Source organism: Procambarus clarkii, chromosome 67 (genome assembly GCF_040958095.1).
Source record: "Procambarus clarkii isolate CNS0578487 chromosome 67, FALCON_Pclarkii_2.0, whole genome shotgun sequence".
Taxonomy (NCBI): Eukaryota; Metazoa; Arthropoda; class Malacostraca; order Decapoda; family Cambaridae; genus Procambarus; species Procambarus clarkii.
In genome coordinates, this window is record NC_091216.1 from 20,629,519 (window position 1) to 20,647,613 (window position 18,095).

An 18,095-nucleotide genomic window follows, 5' to 3' on the forward strand; every position below is an offset into this window, starting at 1 on the left:
TTGAATCACTGATATTTGAACATTGACCCAGTCATTATCACACTCAGGCTCTAATATAACACTATCATAGCTAAATAATACAAGTTATATATATATTTTGACATTATTAGGCGATGCTGTGGTCACATGCTGAACAGCAGTGCTGTGCGCTCATGCTGCGAGCGCCAGCCTTGGTTGCTCACACACTACTGAGGCTCCCACACCCGGGAATGTGGACCACGATTTTTTTTAAAGATGGCGTCTGTTTACAAGAGCCCTGAGGAAGCTGATGTGAACCCCATGTAGCCGCGGGAGTTTTGAATGGAACGTGAAAAATACAAATACCCGGAGGCGCGTTGCGCAAACCAGACGTGAGCCTGCAGGCGCGTTGCGCAGTTTAAGGGTTAAAGATGCAGTTAGACTGTTTTACAGAATAAACAAATGCATACTAATTATTTCCTTTATAATATTGAATGAAAATTAAACATACCGTACTAGAATACATATACAGTATGACCAATGTAAACAAATTATTTTTTATTTAATACAAAATAAGAAAATAAATATTGGGTGAAATATTTCCTTAAAAAGGTGCATAAAAATTAAGTTAGGGAATTGTTTAAAATTAGGAAATTATTTAATTAAATATAAGTTATTAAATACAGGATTATGCAACTTATGTTCCTAGCAGCTACTTAGTTGCTTCCCTAGCCAACAATGCAGTGCTGTTGGGTACTTGTCGCCCTTCGCCCCCACCATGATAAGGAACCTTACAAATAGTCTTGTTAACTGTTCATTATAATACACAAGCTGAACCACCACCTTCAAACGATAATTGTGGTCATATAGTTACTAAGGTACCTGCTACATGTTCATCACCAAACTGGCATCAGCAGCTACAAAAGAAGGTTAGACGCACCAACTGCCCCCACTGAATGTATTAGGCAACTACTCAGTAAGGAGCTTTTCTTATTATTCTATGCTCTACTCTAAGTAAGCCTCCATGGTTACTCCTGGAAGTCAACTCTCCAAGGTGCTAGCTACAGTACATGTACAGAAATAGGGAACTTGCCCAAGCCAGTTTAATGAAACTGAAGGTCTTGTGGATAATGGGGGGACAGAGAGGAGATAAGAAAAACATCAGAGACTGGAACAGGAAGAGAAATCAGCTGGACGAAAGACGACCCAAGGCCACTTAGCACTGCCAAGGAAGATGATAAAGATGGCAAGTAACTGTCCAGTTAAACCTCTTAAAATCCTGGGCCTTGAACTAAACAAGTCATCAGCAAGAAGAATGCAATGAAGGGGAAGAACAGGCACTTATATCCAAGTACATTGAACTTAAAACTGTGAGACAGCATAAGCTATCAAATGAGAGGGCAGCTCCAGCAGGATCAGTATCTACCTGACACTGGACACACACTCACTAAGCACAGATGAAAGTGTAACACTAAGCATTCTGGAGTAAGCTAAGGTGGCCATTGGGGGGTCTCAATATATCACACTGCACCCAAGAAAAATGACAGTAAATTGAAGCTCAACATCAGAGGTGGGCATCACAAGGAAGCAACTGGTGAAGAGCACAAGAAAACGCCCTAAGAGGAAGCCTAGATGTAAAAGAATCCACAACAGAAACCCGTGGGGGAGCTACATATGCATCTGAAGATCCAGGCCACCTAAAACTTACCTATGGCAACAAAGAGTTATGTGTTAGTAACCCCTGGTCTTTGAGCAATCAATACCAGTTAAGAAAATGAAGCTAAACTGAAATCAGAAATATGCAGACGACTGGTAACCACGCTGCGTGTCGAATGATAAATAGATTATGCCAAACCTAAGTCTTAAGGAATACCCAAACCATCATAATTAAATCAGCAACTGCACAGCTGGAACATTAGCATGTAGAAAGCAAGGTCAGCTGACTCCTCTGATCATGTTACACAACTGATACTACCACTTGCTGGTCAGGTGGCAGGAAGCTCAGTAACTAGTAGTTAGCAGAAAGATAACTGGTTGTATTACTGGAGACCCTGATTATTATATGAAGGAAGCAATAAGTTGCTGCTAATCTTTTGTTTTACACAAAGCAGTTCCTTTGGTGATGGATTAAAAAGACCATTACGTGCCCAAAACATGATGCGTATTAGTGGCTTTAGGCATAGTAAATACTGTACAGTACTTGCTTTACCTAGAAATCCAACATTCTTCTTGTAACTCATTTTGTATGTACTTTCTCTAAATAAACATTATTATTATTATTATTATACATTTGCAAGAATACTTGTACTGAGGGGGCAAAGGTTCACAGGTGCTTAATTGATGTCATTAGAATGCACTGGGTAAATGCTTGTTAAGGGTTGAGGAAGCAACCACTGGGGATTTGCCCAGAAAAATTGCTGTTAAACAGATATCTGATATTTCTTGCATATTTTACAAAAGTAAGGGATGGAAAGTGAATGTCATTTAGGACCAAATTCCCAAAAGAAAACAAAAATCAAGTAATGTAGATATTAATTATCACATGTTTCCTAATGAAGACCAACAAACTTCCCAGAATTAAATATAAATTTCTCTGAAAGCCCTTTAAACTGGCTAAGAAAGACAAACTTCAAGATGTATTTAAAAATTTATGGTAACTGGCAGTCATATAATATGGATACGATATCATGAACAATAACAAGAAGTTATACCCATATCATATTCACATGTGGTCATTCAACACTGCGAGTTACCAATGCAATAGTCTCCCATAAGACTATTTTCACAAATTTTGCAGCAACTGTATCATTAAATATATGATTGTGTGTAATTACCCGAGTACAGTTAAAGGATGAAAGCTATGCACATAATGTCCTGTCTTCCCAGTACTATGTCCTATTATGCTTTGAACTAGCTGACAGTTTGACATCCATTGCCTTCTCACTTAACTTCTTCCAACTATCTTCCACTCTGTTTGTAAAAGAAACTTTCTACTATTTTTCCAACACTTTGTTTCTTTATCTTGACTATGTTTCAAGAATTCCTCTTCGTAAATTTTGTCAATTAATATTACTATTTTTTTGTGTACTGATGACATCGCCTCTTTTTCTTCTATCTTTTAGCTTTGGCATATTTAGCACCTCCAGCCTCTCCTTTTATTATTTGTTTTTCAGTTCCAAAAGCCATTTTGTAGTATGCCCTTGCACCTTTTCCAGTTTATTGATGTGCTTCTTGAGATACGGGCACTATACAACTGCTGCATATTCTAATTGTGGTCTTACAAAAATTGTAAACAGTTTCTTTAATATTTAACCCTGTGTGTATTTAATAGCAATTCTGAAGTTGGAAAGCGTAGCATATGCTCACTGCACAATGTTCTTTATGTGGTTATCTGATGCCAGTCAACAATCCAGAACTACCCCTAGATCATCTTTGTCAAAGTTCTTTAATGCATTTCCAATTATTTGTAGATTGTTTGTGGCCTATTTTCTCCTATTCCACATTCCATAACATGGCTTTTAGCCACTGCACTGCACTGTGCACCTGTTTTTGGCAAAAACTTCTTAATGCAATTGTCAAGGACATATTTTTGTTGTTTTTATAAATGTTCAGGTAAAGTTAATGTCAAAATGTTTCCAAACTCAACTATTTCCATTTCAAAATACAAAGAGTGATGAAAACATTAAAAAAACATTAAAATATAGCCTAATTAAAAAAAAATAGCACAACTCTCAGAGCACCTAAAGGCACTTTGCTCAGTGCAGTGGTTAGTCACAGTGAATTCCATTTGCCAGGTATTACTCCATACATTTATTTTGTCTAGGTCATCTTGAAAGGCATGCCAATTGACAAAATCTATTATCTTCCCTAGTAGCTTAGTATCATCAGCAAATACTTTTATATTCGTAGTTCTACATTCCTTCTGGTAGATATTGTATGAGCTCGGTTATCTGAAGTCCGCTGAACCAAAAACTTGAGTTATCTCGCCAAAATCTCGTCTGGATAATATTTCAGACAAACTTTGTCATTTCCAGACAGAAATCCAGATACAGCAACTGGAGATTAGGTTGAATAAATTTTCAAGAACTACATATTTGACAATCAATCAAAGAAGGCAAACTACAACAAGGTAAGCTGAAGTTTGTTTTTAATTTTATTTTTGATTTATGGTGTGGTGTTTGATGTAAAAAAATTACAAATGTGGTCATTTTTGGACTTCAATGGTAAGAATTCTACTTATTCGAATGTCTGAATTATCTGGTCAGGGATCCTTCCCATATAGTTCGGATAAGCGAGCTTAGACAGTAGTTTACTTAGACAACAGACATTACTGGTGGCAGAAATGAACCCCTATGGTACTACACTAATAATACTTCCCCTGTCTGATACATTGTGTCAGATTATCACCCTCATCTTTCTGTCTGAAAATTTCTCATCCATGTGAGCAGTCTGTCTGTCACCCCTCCAGCATGTTCCAGTTTCCAGAACAACCTTTTATGTAGGACTCTGTCAAAAGCCTTAAGTCCAGATTATTGCAGTTAATATAAATACAGTATGTGCATGTTTGTCTGCAAGTGTGTGTGCATGTGTTGTGTGCATATTTGTGTGTATGTGTGCACAACCCCAGGTGGACGGTCCTGATCATCACACTTTCCCTTACTCATTACTCCCTTACTTGACCTGCACTTAGGCACATGATTCCCAGTAGCTGAAAGAAAACATAAAGAATAATACATAAATATATGTAAGTAACTGGCCAAGGTGTACAATTCAAAAACAATAAACCCATGCTCGTGTCACAAGATGAAGAATGCATTGCAACTTTTGGATCCAATATCATATTTAACTACTAATATGTATTCCTAAAAGGTAAAATGTGTTAATAAAAACTGTACAATTCTTAAAAATTAAAGAAAATACAGCATTTAAAAATATTGACCTAACGTAATCCTCCCAAATTTAATACCACACATTTTTTTAAAAAATAATACAAAAATATAAGTATATATATATATATATATATATTATCTAGACAAAATATATTATTGCAAGAAGATCCTGATGTTATCCCTGGGAAGGCTAAAACAAGCAAAAGGTGCCTGGTGCTTGGGCTGTAATATACAATATATTATTATTTGCAACAAAAAACAAGACAACTACAGTGCATAGGAATAACCAGTAAGAACCATCACATTAATTCCTTGACATTCATATACCATACATCCTTTTGTTTTGCTTATTATTACTAGACCTCATCATATCAACTACGCTAAATAGGGATGCAGAGTGCCAAGAGTGCTGAACCAACTCCTGCTAATTGAAAAAGAGGAGACTTGAGAAAGACAAGAAGTATTTGTGTGCAGATTGGCGTTATTAAAAGATGTAGGACATAGGGAAGTGGGGAGGACTATTGGACAATAGGATTAATGCAAGAGGGGAATGATAGGGTATGGAAGCAGATTTGGGAGACTGACCGCGAACAGACCGAGATTGTCAGCAACTGGTGACCAGGGAAGAGCAGCACCAAACTCAATTGATAAGTGTAGACACTCTGAAAAATTAAGATAGTTTCTGAAGCTTTAGAACGTAACTTGTGTTTAATTTTTTCCTATGTGAATCTAAAACAGTGTCTTAAAATATAAGGGTGTTAGTACTGTATTGTGATTAAATACTTTTGCTTAAAATGCTCTTGTTGATATTGTTCAATTAATTTCAGCTAAAGAACAGCTCTTAAATGGAAGAACACATTTAAATGCCATTATTTCAACTTAAAAATACACTGGGAATACCTTAGATGCCAGTTCAAGGCAAATTTTGATGAACATTTCTTATGCTACAATATGAGCAGATGGGACACTAAAGCAAACAATAATGTTTGAGCAAATATATTTATAGTACAGTACTTGTAATCAAGTGTAAACAAAATATAACCAGATATAACCCATCTGTTTATATTAGTGCTAAATTTTCTAAAAAAATTACAGATTTATAAAATTTAGCAAGACTGGCAGTTCCTGTATAAAAATGGATGCATACCAGAATATATCAGTAAGAGCTGGACATAGTAACAGATACAGGACAATTTTTTTCTAACAAGTTTTCTTTCAATGTATTCTTAAAAAGTACATTAAAAATACAATAAAACAAATGTCTTTTTAACATCCCCTGTTGAAAATACAGTACTGAAACTTGTTTTGAAATATAAATGAACAAATTAATTTATGAAAATAAACATACAGTACTGTATATAAAAATGAAAAGTTTACATTCCATGAGATGTGGTTGCTTCCACTGCAGCTTATACTTTCAAACTCAATTTTAAAGATTTAATTATTACCATTACACTGGTTACAACTACTAAAGAAGCTGTAAGTAATAAAATAAACAGTTTAATCATTTTCATTTGGTTCTCAATTATGTGCATTCAGATTAACACATTATCTGTGCGAAATGTGATCCAGGTACAGTCCTTGTGTATCCAGGTAAACAACAAATGGAACACGTGATTTCTCACGTGATTGGATGGGGGGGGAGGGTCAGTATTGGCATATAGTACTTGTGAGAAAAACTAAATATTAACCTAACCAAATTATCTGTCGAAGCTATCTCACCTTAAATCAAGTAGATCAAGTGGAAGATATACGAAATACAATGTTTAATAACGCTAGAATCCATAAACAAAATGTGAGTAGTTGAACATGTACTGTATTAGTGTTCAGTGTTTAGGAATGGTGGACTGGCTCAAACTTTCTATGCCAGTCACCTTTTTTCACCTCACCTCTCACTATTTGTTCTTTATACACACAATCCCATTCATAAAATTTTATCATAAAATAACAAAAAAATGCATCATATTATAATACCAGAAGCTATATATAACATAGAAATTTGCTTCCTGTGGAAGAAATGAAGGTGTGTAATGGTTGTGACTGACCATGATTGCAAATGATTGCCTGCTAAATACTGCTTAAAGTAAGGATACCCACCAAACGAACCTATCAGTAACAACACTATTCCAACCTTAATGAAGTGAATACTGGGAAAAAACACATTAATTAATTGAAGAGGCTTATAAATATGTACAGTATCTGATTTAGAGGCACATGCTGGAGGAGGAACTGAGAAGAGAGTTTTGGGAGGAGTTATGGGCTGCAGCTGCCTCAACGCCACCTTCTGCATCACCCACACACTATATTGAATATATTCGTTGCTTATACCAATTACCTAATCGTTTATATTACTTTTTCAAAGTGACAAGAATAAAGGGAGTTGTGTAATAATAGAAGCAATAAATATCAGGAAATTTACATCCTTTTTAACAAATGAGTGTATTTATTGGTAGTTATGTGACCCAAATCCTTTTATTCAACCATCTTGCATAATTGGACATCCCCTAGCAAATGGCAATCTGGATAACCCAAGATCAATTGTATGCACCCTACAGTGGTGTCAGCCTTGCTTCCTCAGTGGCCAATGGAAATACAATGGGGCCTCGACTTACGATGCTAATCCGTTCCCAGAGGCGGATCGTAAGTCGTAATATCGTAAGTCGAAGTGATTTTTCCCATAAGAAATAAAGGGATTTGAATTACTCCGTTCCCCCACCCTCCAAAATATTAACATACAAATACACTTTATACTGAATACAATGTTTTTTTCTAACTACAATACAGTAGAGTACCTAAGTTTATCTTACCTTTATGGAGGGCTCTTGATGGCATATGGAAGATGGTGATGAGGGGGGAGGAGGAGAGTTGTTACTGTTTGGAAGGGGAGTCCCCTTCCATTATCACATCAGGCAGTGATGTTTTCTCTGGGGTACTCTCTCTCCTACGTTTTGCCTGAATACCACTAGGACCTGGTTGTGGTTCAGTGCTTGTTTGTCTCACTACAAATTTGTCAAGAGACATTTGTTTTTCCCTTCGTTTTAACATTTGTCTGTAATGATGCATCACTTTAGCACCCATAATGTCCTTTTTCTGAGCCAGTATGGTGAATATCGTTGACTGAGATTTGTTATACTGTTGTACAACAAATGTATTTGTTCCCTTCTTCATAACCACACTTCCCCTTCTCCATACCCACACTTTCCCTTCTCCATACCCACACTTTCCCTTCACCACGCCCACACTTTTCCTTCTCCATAACCACACTTCCCCTTCTCCATACCCACACTTTCCCTTCTCCATACCCACACTTCCCCTTCACCATGTCCACACTTTCCCTTCTCCATAACCACACTTCCCCTTCTCCATACCCACATTTCCCCTTCTCCATACTCGCACTTTCCCTTCCTCATATTAACACATGCAGGGTACTCATGGCTGAGCAGATAGCATTTGGGATTCACAGTCTAAGGAACTGGATCGACTTGAGAATGGTCCAGGACGGACCGAAACGTCGTCGTCCCTTCAACTTCTAGTATGTGGTCTGGTCAACTAAGGAACTGGGTTTGAATCCCAGCTGACAGAAATAAATGGGCATTTTTTTTTACAACTGGTGCCTCTGTTCACCCAAAAACACACATGATTCTGGCAGTAATCAGAGGTAATGTACTGGACTGGAGAAATGTCACAAGTGGACAAGCACCACAGAGTTCAGTTCTTGCACTGGTAATGTTCATTGTCTACATAAACGATCAACCAGATGGAATACAGACTTATATGAACATGTTTGATGATGATGCTAAGATAATAAGGAAGATAAGAAACTTTGATGATTGTCATGCCCTTCAAGAAGACATGGACGAAATAAGTATATGGAGTACCACTTGGCAAATGGAATTTAATGTGAATAAATGCCATGTTATGGAATGTGGAATAGAACATAGATCCCACACAACCTATAAATTACGTGAGAAATCTTTAAAGAATTCTGATAAAAAAAAAAAAAAGAGATCTAAGGGTGGTTTTAGATAGAAAATTATCACCTGAGGACCACACAAAGAACATTGTGCAAGGAGCCTATGCTACATTTTCTAACTTCAGATTTGCTTTTAAATACATGGATGGCAAAATACTAAAGAAATTGTTCACATTGTAGCGAGTACAATCAATTTACTGACTACAGCCTCTCATTAGCTTAATGGAGTAACTAATTAGCACTAATTACAGAAGCTATAATCCTTTTTCTAATTATAGGTAACATTCTTTCCATCCCGGTTGGAGGAAGCTGAGGTGTAGTCACCGAATATAAGCAAGCAAAAAGTGAATAGCCGAGAGGACAATTTCCATAGTGAGTCATAACTCCAGTACAGACGCTTTGGATTTACCTCACCTCTTCAACCGCAAGAATGTAGTACTCGGCGTGTACAGTTCTAATCGACCCCAAGACGCTACAGCTTCGACACAGAGCACACTGCAGACTACGACTGCATCGAGCTACAACGCTCTTGCTCCTCATCGAGTTTAGACACTCACAATTCCCAATCGAGCCACCACGCTCTTCCGCATAGAGCTCTGCGACTCCAGCCTTCACTCAGCTCTCTGCTCTGCTCCAAGCTCCGTCTGAATGTCTACGACAATGCCAACGACCGACTATTGTAAACAAGACTACTAAATAAATATGAAACTCACTAAACACTGTATCTAATCTACCCAACAACGTAACATAAACGTATGTTACAACGTCCTTTGTTAGACTGAAGCTGGAGGATGCAGCGGTTGTATGGTACCCATATCTTAAGAAGTACATCAACAAACTGGAAAAGGTGCAAAGACATGCCACTAAGTGGCTCCCAGAACTGAAGGACAAGAGCTACAAGGAGAGGTTAGAGGTATTAAATATAGTAAACCAAACTATAGGAGGGAGGAAAAAAAAGAGGCGATATAATCACTACGTACAAAATAGCAACAGGAATCGATAAAATTGACATACAAATTCCTGAGACCTGGACCTTCAAGAACAAAAAGTCATAATTTTAAACTGACTAAACAAAGCTGCCAAAGAAATATAAGAAAATTCACTTTCGCAAACAGTGGTAGACGGTTGGAACAAGTTTGATGAGAAGGTGGTGGAGGCCAAAACCGTCAGTAATTTCAAAGCGTTGTTTGACAGAGTGCTGGGAAGATGGGACACAACAAGCGTAGCTCTCTTCCTGTAACTACACTTAGGTAATTACACATGTTTCCCCCCTCCCCATAACACCCCATCAACAAACACACACATACACCCCGTCGGTAGTTTCAAACCATTATATGACAAAGAGTACTGGGAAGATGATACAACACCAGCATAGCTCTCATCCTGTAACTACACTTAGGTAACAACACACACACACACTTAATTACTCACACTCACACTCTTTAGTGGAGACCATGAGTGGGATCCTCTACTATAGATCAAATAGTTCATTATTTAAAACATCTATAATTACATTTTCTTCAACCAAAGTACCTGTAATTGGAGCTAAGTATTTTAATATTTTTACAGAAGAGAAGTTATCATCATAGAAGAGCTAAAGCTAAATTAAAGCAAATATTGAATTGATGTGAGGTAGAGAAAAATACTAGTTTAAGTTATAAACACATGAAAACAGATTTGAAAACATGTAACATTTGGCACAAAAATCAGTATTAGCATGATTGGTTGATCATGATTAAACTGCACATGCATACATGCACACGTGTGCACACATGTATACATACACACACATGCGTGTGTGCGTGCACTCACACACACACATTCTGTAACTATACTTAGGTAATTACAATTAGGTAATTACACTTGTGCTATTTCAACACTATTAAGTAGAAATGAAGATAATTTAGCTGTGGAGGAGAATATGATCACAGACAGAGCAAAGAAGAAATGTGAGGAAAAATTATTGTATGGATGAGAAACCCAAATAAATAACACATATATGACAGGGAATATTAGAATGACAAAGTAATACAAATCCTGAAACTTCTAAAGATGTAAATATGAACATGAGTTACTGTATGTAAAAATACAGGTTTGTAAGATAAGAAAGTAAACAAAACTGGAAGACAAAGACAGATTGAGAGGGAGACTAGCTGAAATAAACTACATCATCAAGTACAAAACTTATCTTCCATATACGAGGAAGCAAAAGAGATGATTAGGAGTAAAGAAATGGAAACTCAATTATTGTAAGAGACATTAAAAACAGCTTCTTCAAAATGTAATTCAAAGTCTCAAAGAGGTAGACAACTTGCCAAAAAGATATGAATTCGAGAGCTTGGAAATGGGAGGAATCTTAAAGAACTTGGATACAGAACTGAAGGACATAATTAAGGAATTTATGTACACACCATCCTGTTAGGGTTCTAAGACCGTGTCAATTTTTCTATCTTATTTTATAATTATGTACTTTTGGATATATGATGTATGATTGAATGTATGATTCATCCAATCCATTTTGGAATACAAAAGACATACTCTAAATCACATCATTAACCCTTACACAGCCCAGATAATTAAAATTCATATATCAAGGTGTGCATAACAATGAATATTACCACAGGAGGTAATCACAGATAGCGATTGAAGCCATGTAAAGGTTAACAACCATTAAACAATACATTTCTTTGCTCTAATATTACTTTTTTTTTTAAATAATAAAACACTAAAATCACATGTTCACATAATATTCAATCATTAGTTGAATTTTGAATGTTTGTGTGCTGCACATATTCTGTGAATGAATTCCCCCTAATAAATGAATCCTCTAATATCTGTCATGTGCTGAAAAATATACTCTAATTGCAAATAGTATAACAATGTAACAATGAAGTAGTGTACTAACTTTTGGTTCACATTTTACATTAGAAAAAAAAAAAAAATAGCATTGAAATTTTTCTGTAAACAGTGGAAAGTACAGTACTTGTCAACTAACAAAATAAAACATTTCTTTAAAATATCTTGCCAAAACCATGCTCAGAATTTACTGTATTACCTAATGATTTTCACTCTAGTCTAAAGATTCCATAGGCCAGTTACCTATCACCAAAATATTGTATAACACTTATACAGCTGGGAATATATAAACATATGAAATGTAGAAAATTAATTTCCACAAAGTCATCAAGATGTTTTGCAAACACAAAACACAGTCTTGAGGTATGGCAGGAGCCGTAAGTAACCAGTGTTGTTTTCAGGAGCTGCAGACCAGAAGACCCCACAACTTGAGTAAACCATAATGTACCCAGTAGCTTCAGTCAACCATGAAAGCCCGGGAAGATGAGTAGTTCAGAAGAAATTTGCCTTATCTTACCGTATGACGTTCAAAGGCACGGTCATATTTTTGCCCATCCGATTCAGCAGATCTTCTCCAATAGGTTTGGGCAGTTCAATCCAGGAGTATTTGTCAATAAGAGGTACATCCTCAAGTGCTTTACGAATAGGAACAAGCAGTGTTAGGCACATTCCATCGTGGTTACCACTTGGTGAACTAGTCTTTAGCTCTACATTCAGAACACCTTGAGGTCTATGAGGTGGTAGATCTGAGCCAAAAATTTCCTGAGAGAAAAAAATCTTACATTTATTTCTGAATCGAATTTAAAAAATCGTCTAAACTATGGTCATGTGCAGTATGTGAAAAATCATGTTACACTTTTTCTCAAAATTGAACATACTGAATCTACAGCCCTTTTCAACTTATGACAAATAAAAGGATGCTGTATTTTTCTGGAGTCTGAAATGCTACATACACATGAAATCACTTCTCTTTGATTTTGTACACAAAATAAAGTGACTGCTGAATCACTTTGAAGCATTTACAATATTGAAAGCTGCAGAGGTGGTCATCATCCAATTTTAGATTAAAAACTCACTATTTCTTTTTTTAATACAATACTATCAGTAGGAAAAAACTTCCTCATATTTTTAATAACAGTGCATTATATATTGCTTACCGTCATGTACTTCCTTAGAGTTGAGTGCAGGGACCTCACAGGGTTAACCTCAGTTACCGGGAGGTGAGTTGCGGTTTTGTCACTGGTCAAGACACACAGTCTGTTGCTGTGAAAGAATATAAGATCAGTAACTTGTACAGTACTGTAATAGAAAAAGTAAAAATGACCATAATTAAAGAATACAAATTTCAGTGCTACTTCCACTACTAACTAGAAAAAATACTTAATTACATTTTGTAAAATATACAGTACACTTAGCCTATATCAATCTTTAAAAAAAAAAATTACAATGCACCATAAGTCTGCAAACACCAAACAAAATATTGAAGTTAGATTTTATGTTTTATTTTTATATTTTATGCACATAATATGTTCAATGTGTCCACCATAATGACTGATACACAAACACAACACAGTTGAACTATCGTGTTACCAACCAGATGACAAATGGTATAAAGAGAAAGTCACAGACTAATGGAACATGGTTCCCAAAGTAGTGATATTTATATATATATTGAACCATAATATATATTCTTTTATAGACTCATGCACTCTTTAATTTTCAATACCTCCAACTTCCTTAAACACTTATAGCAAGAAACAATTACACTTGTTTACTAATTTCATAATTATTTCATTAAACAAACTGTATGTTTTCTACCCAAAGCAGAAGCATTTATGGTAAATATTTAATTGCATAACACACTCAATTCTAACAAACATATATATAAATCATGAGCTGTCTCACTCGTTTGTTCCAAGGAAAGATGCAACTTTCCTCTGGTTAGGACCTGCCACAGTTAGGGCAAGTTGATATGCTACACTTGTCTTGCTCTGAACTTTTCAAATTGTTCTTGCCTGGCCATACTAATTTTAAGTTGAATGCTAGACAAGCTAGACATACTTTACATAAATTCAAAAGCTTCCAGTCACAAATTTGCATGCAGCAAGGAGACTAATCTGTGCACCCAATAGGCTACTACTACAGGCTGTTATTGTGTCAGCAAGGCTGACACAATAACAGCCTGCAGCCAAACCTTCTCAACATTCCATCCTGATTAAATAAGAAAATTATTTTCTATTTCATGCAAGCTAAGCTTATATTTATATCTAATAGCTCAATTTCACTATGTAATGCTCTAGTGTGTGTCTGTGTCTGTGTCTGTGTCTGTGTCTCTGTCTGTCTCTGTCTCTGTCTCTGTCTCTCTCTCTCTCTCTCTCTCTCTCTCTCTCTCTCTCTCTCTCTCTCTCTCTCTCTCTCTCTCTCTGTCTCTCTCTCTCTCTGTCTCTCTCTCTCTCTGTCTCTCTCTCTCTCTGTCTCTCTGTCTCTCTGTCTCTCTCTCTGTCTGTCTCTCTCTCTCTCTGTTCTGTCTCTCTCTCTCTCTGTCTCTCTCTCTCTCTGTCTCTCTCTCTCTCTGTCTCTCTCTCTCTCTGTCTCTCTCTCTCTCTGTCTCTCTCTCTCTCTGTCTCTCTCTCTGTCTCTCTCTGTCTCTCTCTGTCTCTCTCTGTCTCTCTCTCTGGCCACACAATTTTCATTTCGTCATTCATCTAGATCCTCCATGCAAGCTGAACTGCCAAAGTTACTTGTAGCCTAGATGTATTCCAGCTGTGGCAACATTTGTCAATCAACTGATTTTCTAACTTGCCCCAAACAAGTGTTTAAAACATTTAATTGTACATTCACTCCAATATCCATCCTTCTTTCCATGCTTCCCTGTGTTTGAGTTTTTTTTTTTTTTTTTTGCATTTCCCTCAGGTGGAATGTGGGACAGTTGGGCTAGTGGACCTTCTTGTGGTGTAGTACTGCCCGTGGTGGCAGTCACCAGCAGTTTTAGTTTAGTTCATTTATTATGCACCCCATACCCATCTTGTGAGTGGTAGTGGAAAGGGTTACAGAGGCACATAATGGGCTCAGGGACTGAACACCACAATTCATTAAGCTAAGCAAGTTACTAAGCAAGTAAGCAGCAGAAAGCCTAATTGGCTGTTATGTAGTTAAGACAGTATGTCATTAGATCTCACTCATACTATGTAGCAGGAACAAGTACTTATGTCAGAAAGTGAGAAGTCAATAATTTGTATTTTATCACCTACATATTATAAACAAAATTATATACATTTTGTTTGAACTTACTTAACTCTCTTTCGAATAGCAATGACCAATCTGAGCAGCAACCTTGTATGAGGTTTGTTAATAGGCAGTAATACAGGATGCCATGGCTCTTCTTGCCGTGCACAATACTGTTTGGCACGCTGAATCAATGGGTAGATGTCATTGCCTCGCAAACTGAGTTCTCCTAGATCTTCTACCCATTTGGCCTGCAATGACTCCTTGTCAGCACATGCAGGGGTCTTGAGTGTTCCACCTGAAGGAAGAACATCACAAACTGTAAGCTTTGCCACCAACCACATCCTAAACCAAATATTATAAATAGCTTTAGATCACATTAAACTTGGGATTATATTCCTTTGCAACTTTGGCAAGCTATTATCCACTGGGTACTACAATGGAACCTACCATATCTAGATCTTAATTTTGGAAACACCCCAATAATAAGGGGATAACTGAACAATTTATGTAAACCAGAAAGATTATCTGGACTCACATGAATGAGCCAGCACCAATCTGATCAGATTCAGCATTGTAATTTCTAGCCAGGGTATTTTTTCAGAATTTTTACTACTTCTATGCTTTAATCCTCAAAATACTTCCATCATCAGATCATCCCGATGAAGTTACGCAGCCCATGATATTTTGTCTAAGATGCCTTGGCAATAGTCCATTACCTTTGTAAAAATCTCAAGTACCCATCTTAAGCAACATCTTTACAGAGGGCACCATTTCTGGTGTATGCCTGCACTATGCTCCTATGTTGCCACCTGCATAAGCATTCATTTACTTCATTCCAAACCAAATATACGTTACCACTTCTGGAATTCTAATGATTGAGGAAGAATTTATATGTGCTATGTTTTGCTTGTTGTTTGCTTAGCATTTGGTCTCTAGGTACTTATACCCAATTTAGAGAGAAATGCTATGTAGTGAGTCAGAAGCTGTAGAATATGAAGAATTTTTGAAGCACCTTTTCCTTCCTGCCTGACCTTGCTTGAATGTTAAAAAATCTAAAAAGTAAAATATATATTGGAAATGAGCCCTTGACCAAGGAGGCCTGGTCAGGGTCAACATCCCCTGCGGCGACCAGGCCGTGGGGACGTTGAGCCCTTAAATTAACGGAAGATAACCGCAAGGTATTGACCATAATGCTACACGTAGGTGTAGCATTATGGTCAATACCAGGAGAGGCCACTCCATATCAACAACCAGAGCGCAACCCCTTAGTCGCCGAGACTGATGGATGCCTACTACTAGGCGATACTCTGAGATCAGATAGTTAACTCATCTTAGCAGTTTACTAGACCAACATAAATATTACTGTACTCATTTTTTCATAAGTGTGAGTTGGGTTATTAATCCTTACCTAACACATTGCCAGTGACAACAAATCTGAACCATGATCCAGAGGCAGACTCAACCATTAACAGGGTGGTGATGTCTGTCTCCAAACCTGTTTCCTCGAGGACTTCCCTTTTGGCTGCTTCCTTTAATAAAACAAAAATACAGTAATAACCTATCTTTGTTACATATAAAAAAATAATTAACTTTTGCTGTATTAATAGCAATAATGAGAATTATTAATTCAAATGAAATTTAATGTACTGAATTTGAATGAAAGTGAATAAAGTTCATGACAGCGTAATAATGAGAGTTATATATAGGCCATCAAGCCTAGGCAGAATGGAAGGGAGGCTATCCTACGTTGAAATATTTTGGGAATCTAAATGTAATAGCAACTATCACATGCCTATTCTATTTTAGTCAAATAAACTGTACAAACATGATAGGAAATGTTGAAGGAGAAGTGTTCTTGAATGTAACTGAAGACTGATTTCCCAAATTACAGTCAACAAGAAAAATTTATATATTAATCTAGTGCTAGCAAATGAAACACTAATAAATAACACTAAAATATGAACCAAGGGGAGAACATACCCACACAAAGGATGTCTAATAAGAAAGCAACATATGTCTAAAAAAGAAATTCACTGAAATTCACAAAAGAAATTAGTGTTTCATTTGCTAGCACTAGATTAATATATAAATTTTTCTTGTTGACTGTAATTTGGGAAATCAGTCTTCAGTTACATTCAAGAACACTTCTCCTTCAACATTTCCTATCATGTTTGTACAGTTTATTTGACTAAAATAGAATAGGCATGTGATAGTTGCTATTACATTTAGATTCCCAAAATATTTCAACGTAGGATAGCCTCCCTTCCATTCTGCCTAGGCTTGATGGCCTATATATAACTCTCATTATTACGCTGTCATGAACTTTATAAGCATATCTGTACATAATATGACTTATCCTCCACAGAAGACACAATACAGATGCTGTTAAGAGGCCAATAGTACCTTTTATACCTTGAAGTATAGTACCTTCAAGGAGCTAAAATTAATTACTGGTATGCAATTACTACTGTACTTAGAAAATGTCTAAAAACTAAGAGTATGCAAGTACTTTGCCTATTATGTACTGTAGCAATAGTATGTACTGGAATTCTAATTTGCAAGTAATATGCAATCATTTATATATTCCAGAAGAATACTACAGCGTCTAATACCTTTAGCAATTACTACTGTACTTAGAAAAATGTCTAAAAACTAAGAGTCTCTTCAACAGCAGGTTATAATTCTTTGGCCTAAAGAGGTGTGGTAGTTTTAGGTTGTGAAAGGATGCCTCAGTGTGAAAAGTATTGGGAATGGATGGGTGGTACTCAAAATGCAGCTCCCTTAATCTATTACAGATGATAATACAGTGTTACAGTGGAACCTTGGTTTTCGAATGCCCGTTTTAAAATATTTCGGTTCTCGAGCTCAATTTCTTTGAAAAATTTGACTTGGTACTCGAGGTTGCCTCGATGCTCGAGTTTGTTGGTACACGTATGGGCCGACTGAGTACATGGTGCTCTTCAGTTTACCAGTGTCTCCCACCTAGTGACAACCGCGCTAGAATTCTTTGTGAAGAATTTCCTTTTTTTTTTTTTTTTTTTTTTTCTTTTTTTTCCTTTTTTTCTGAACATGAAAGTTCTTATTATATATCATGCCATGGGTCCCAAGAAAGTCAGTGGTAAAGTTCAAACTAAGAAAATAGTTGTGAGGATGATGATAGAGGAAAAACAAGAGATCCTTCATAGTGAGAC

General features: G+C 36.5%; 1 protein-coding gene across 4 annotated transcripts in view; it reads right to left on the reverse strand.

Annotated features, from left to right (window-relative positions):
* Positions 1–2,473: 2,473 nt before the first annotated feature.
* The window catches only part of LOC123767535 (8-oxo-dGDP phosphatase NUDT18), a 37,087-nt gene continuing 21,465 nt past the window's right edge, over positions 2,474–18,095 (reverse strand). For 2 of the 4 annotated variants that reach the window (XM_069310392.1, XM_069310393.1), the window contains exons 4-9: positions 16,313–16,433; positions 14,968–15,199; positions 12,834–12,939; positions 12,194–12,438; positions 5,444–5,509; positions 2,474–4,666 (exon numbers count right to left, since the gene is read on the reverse strand). In XM_069310392.1, coding sequence (XP_069166493.1) covers positions 5,488–5,509; positions 12,194–12,438; positions 12,834–12,939; positions 14,968–15,199; positions 16,313–16,433 — 726 coding nt within the window. In that variant the 3' untranslated portion in view covers positions 2,474–4,666; positions 5,444–5,487. Of the gene's footprint in view, positions 4,667–5,432; positions 5,510–12,193; positions 12,439–12,833; positions 12,940–14,967; positions 15,200–16,312; positions 16,434–18,095 lie in introns of all 4 variants that reach the window. The other 2 variants (XR_011223928.1, XM_069310391.1) reach the window with 2 other exon arrangements.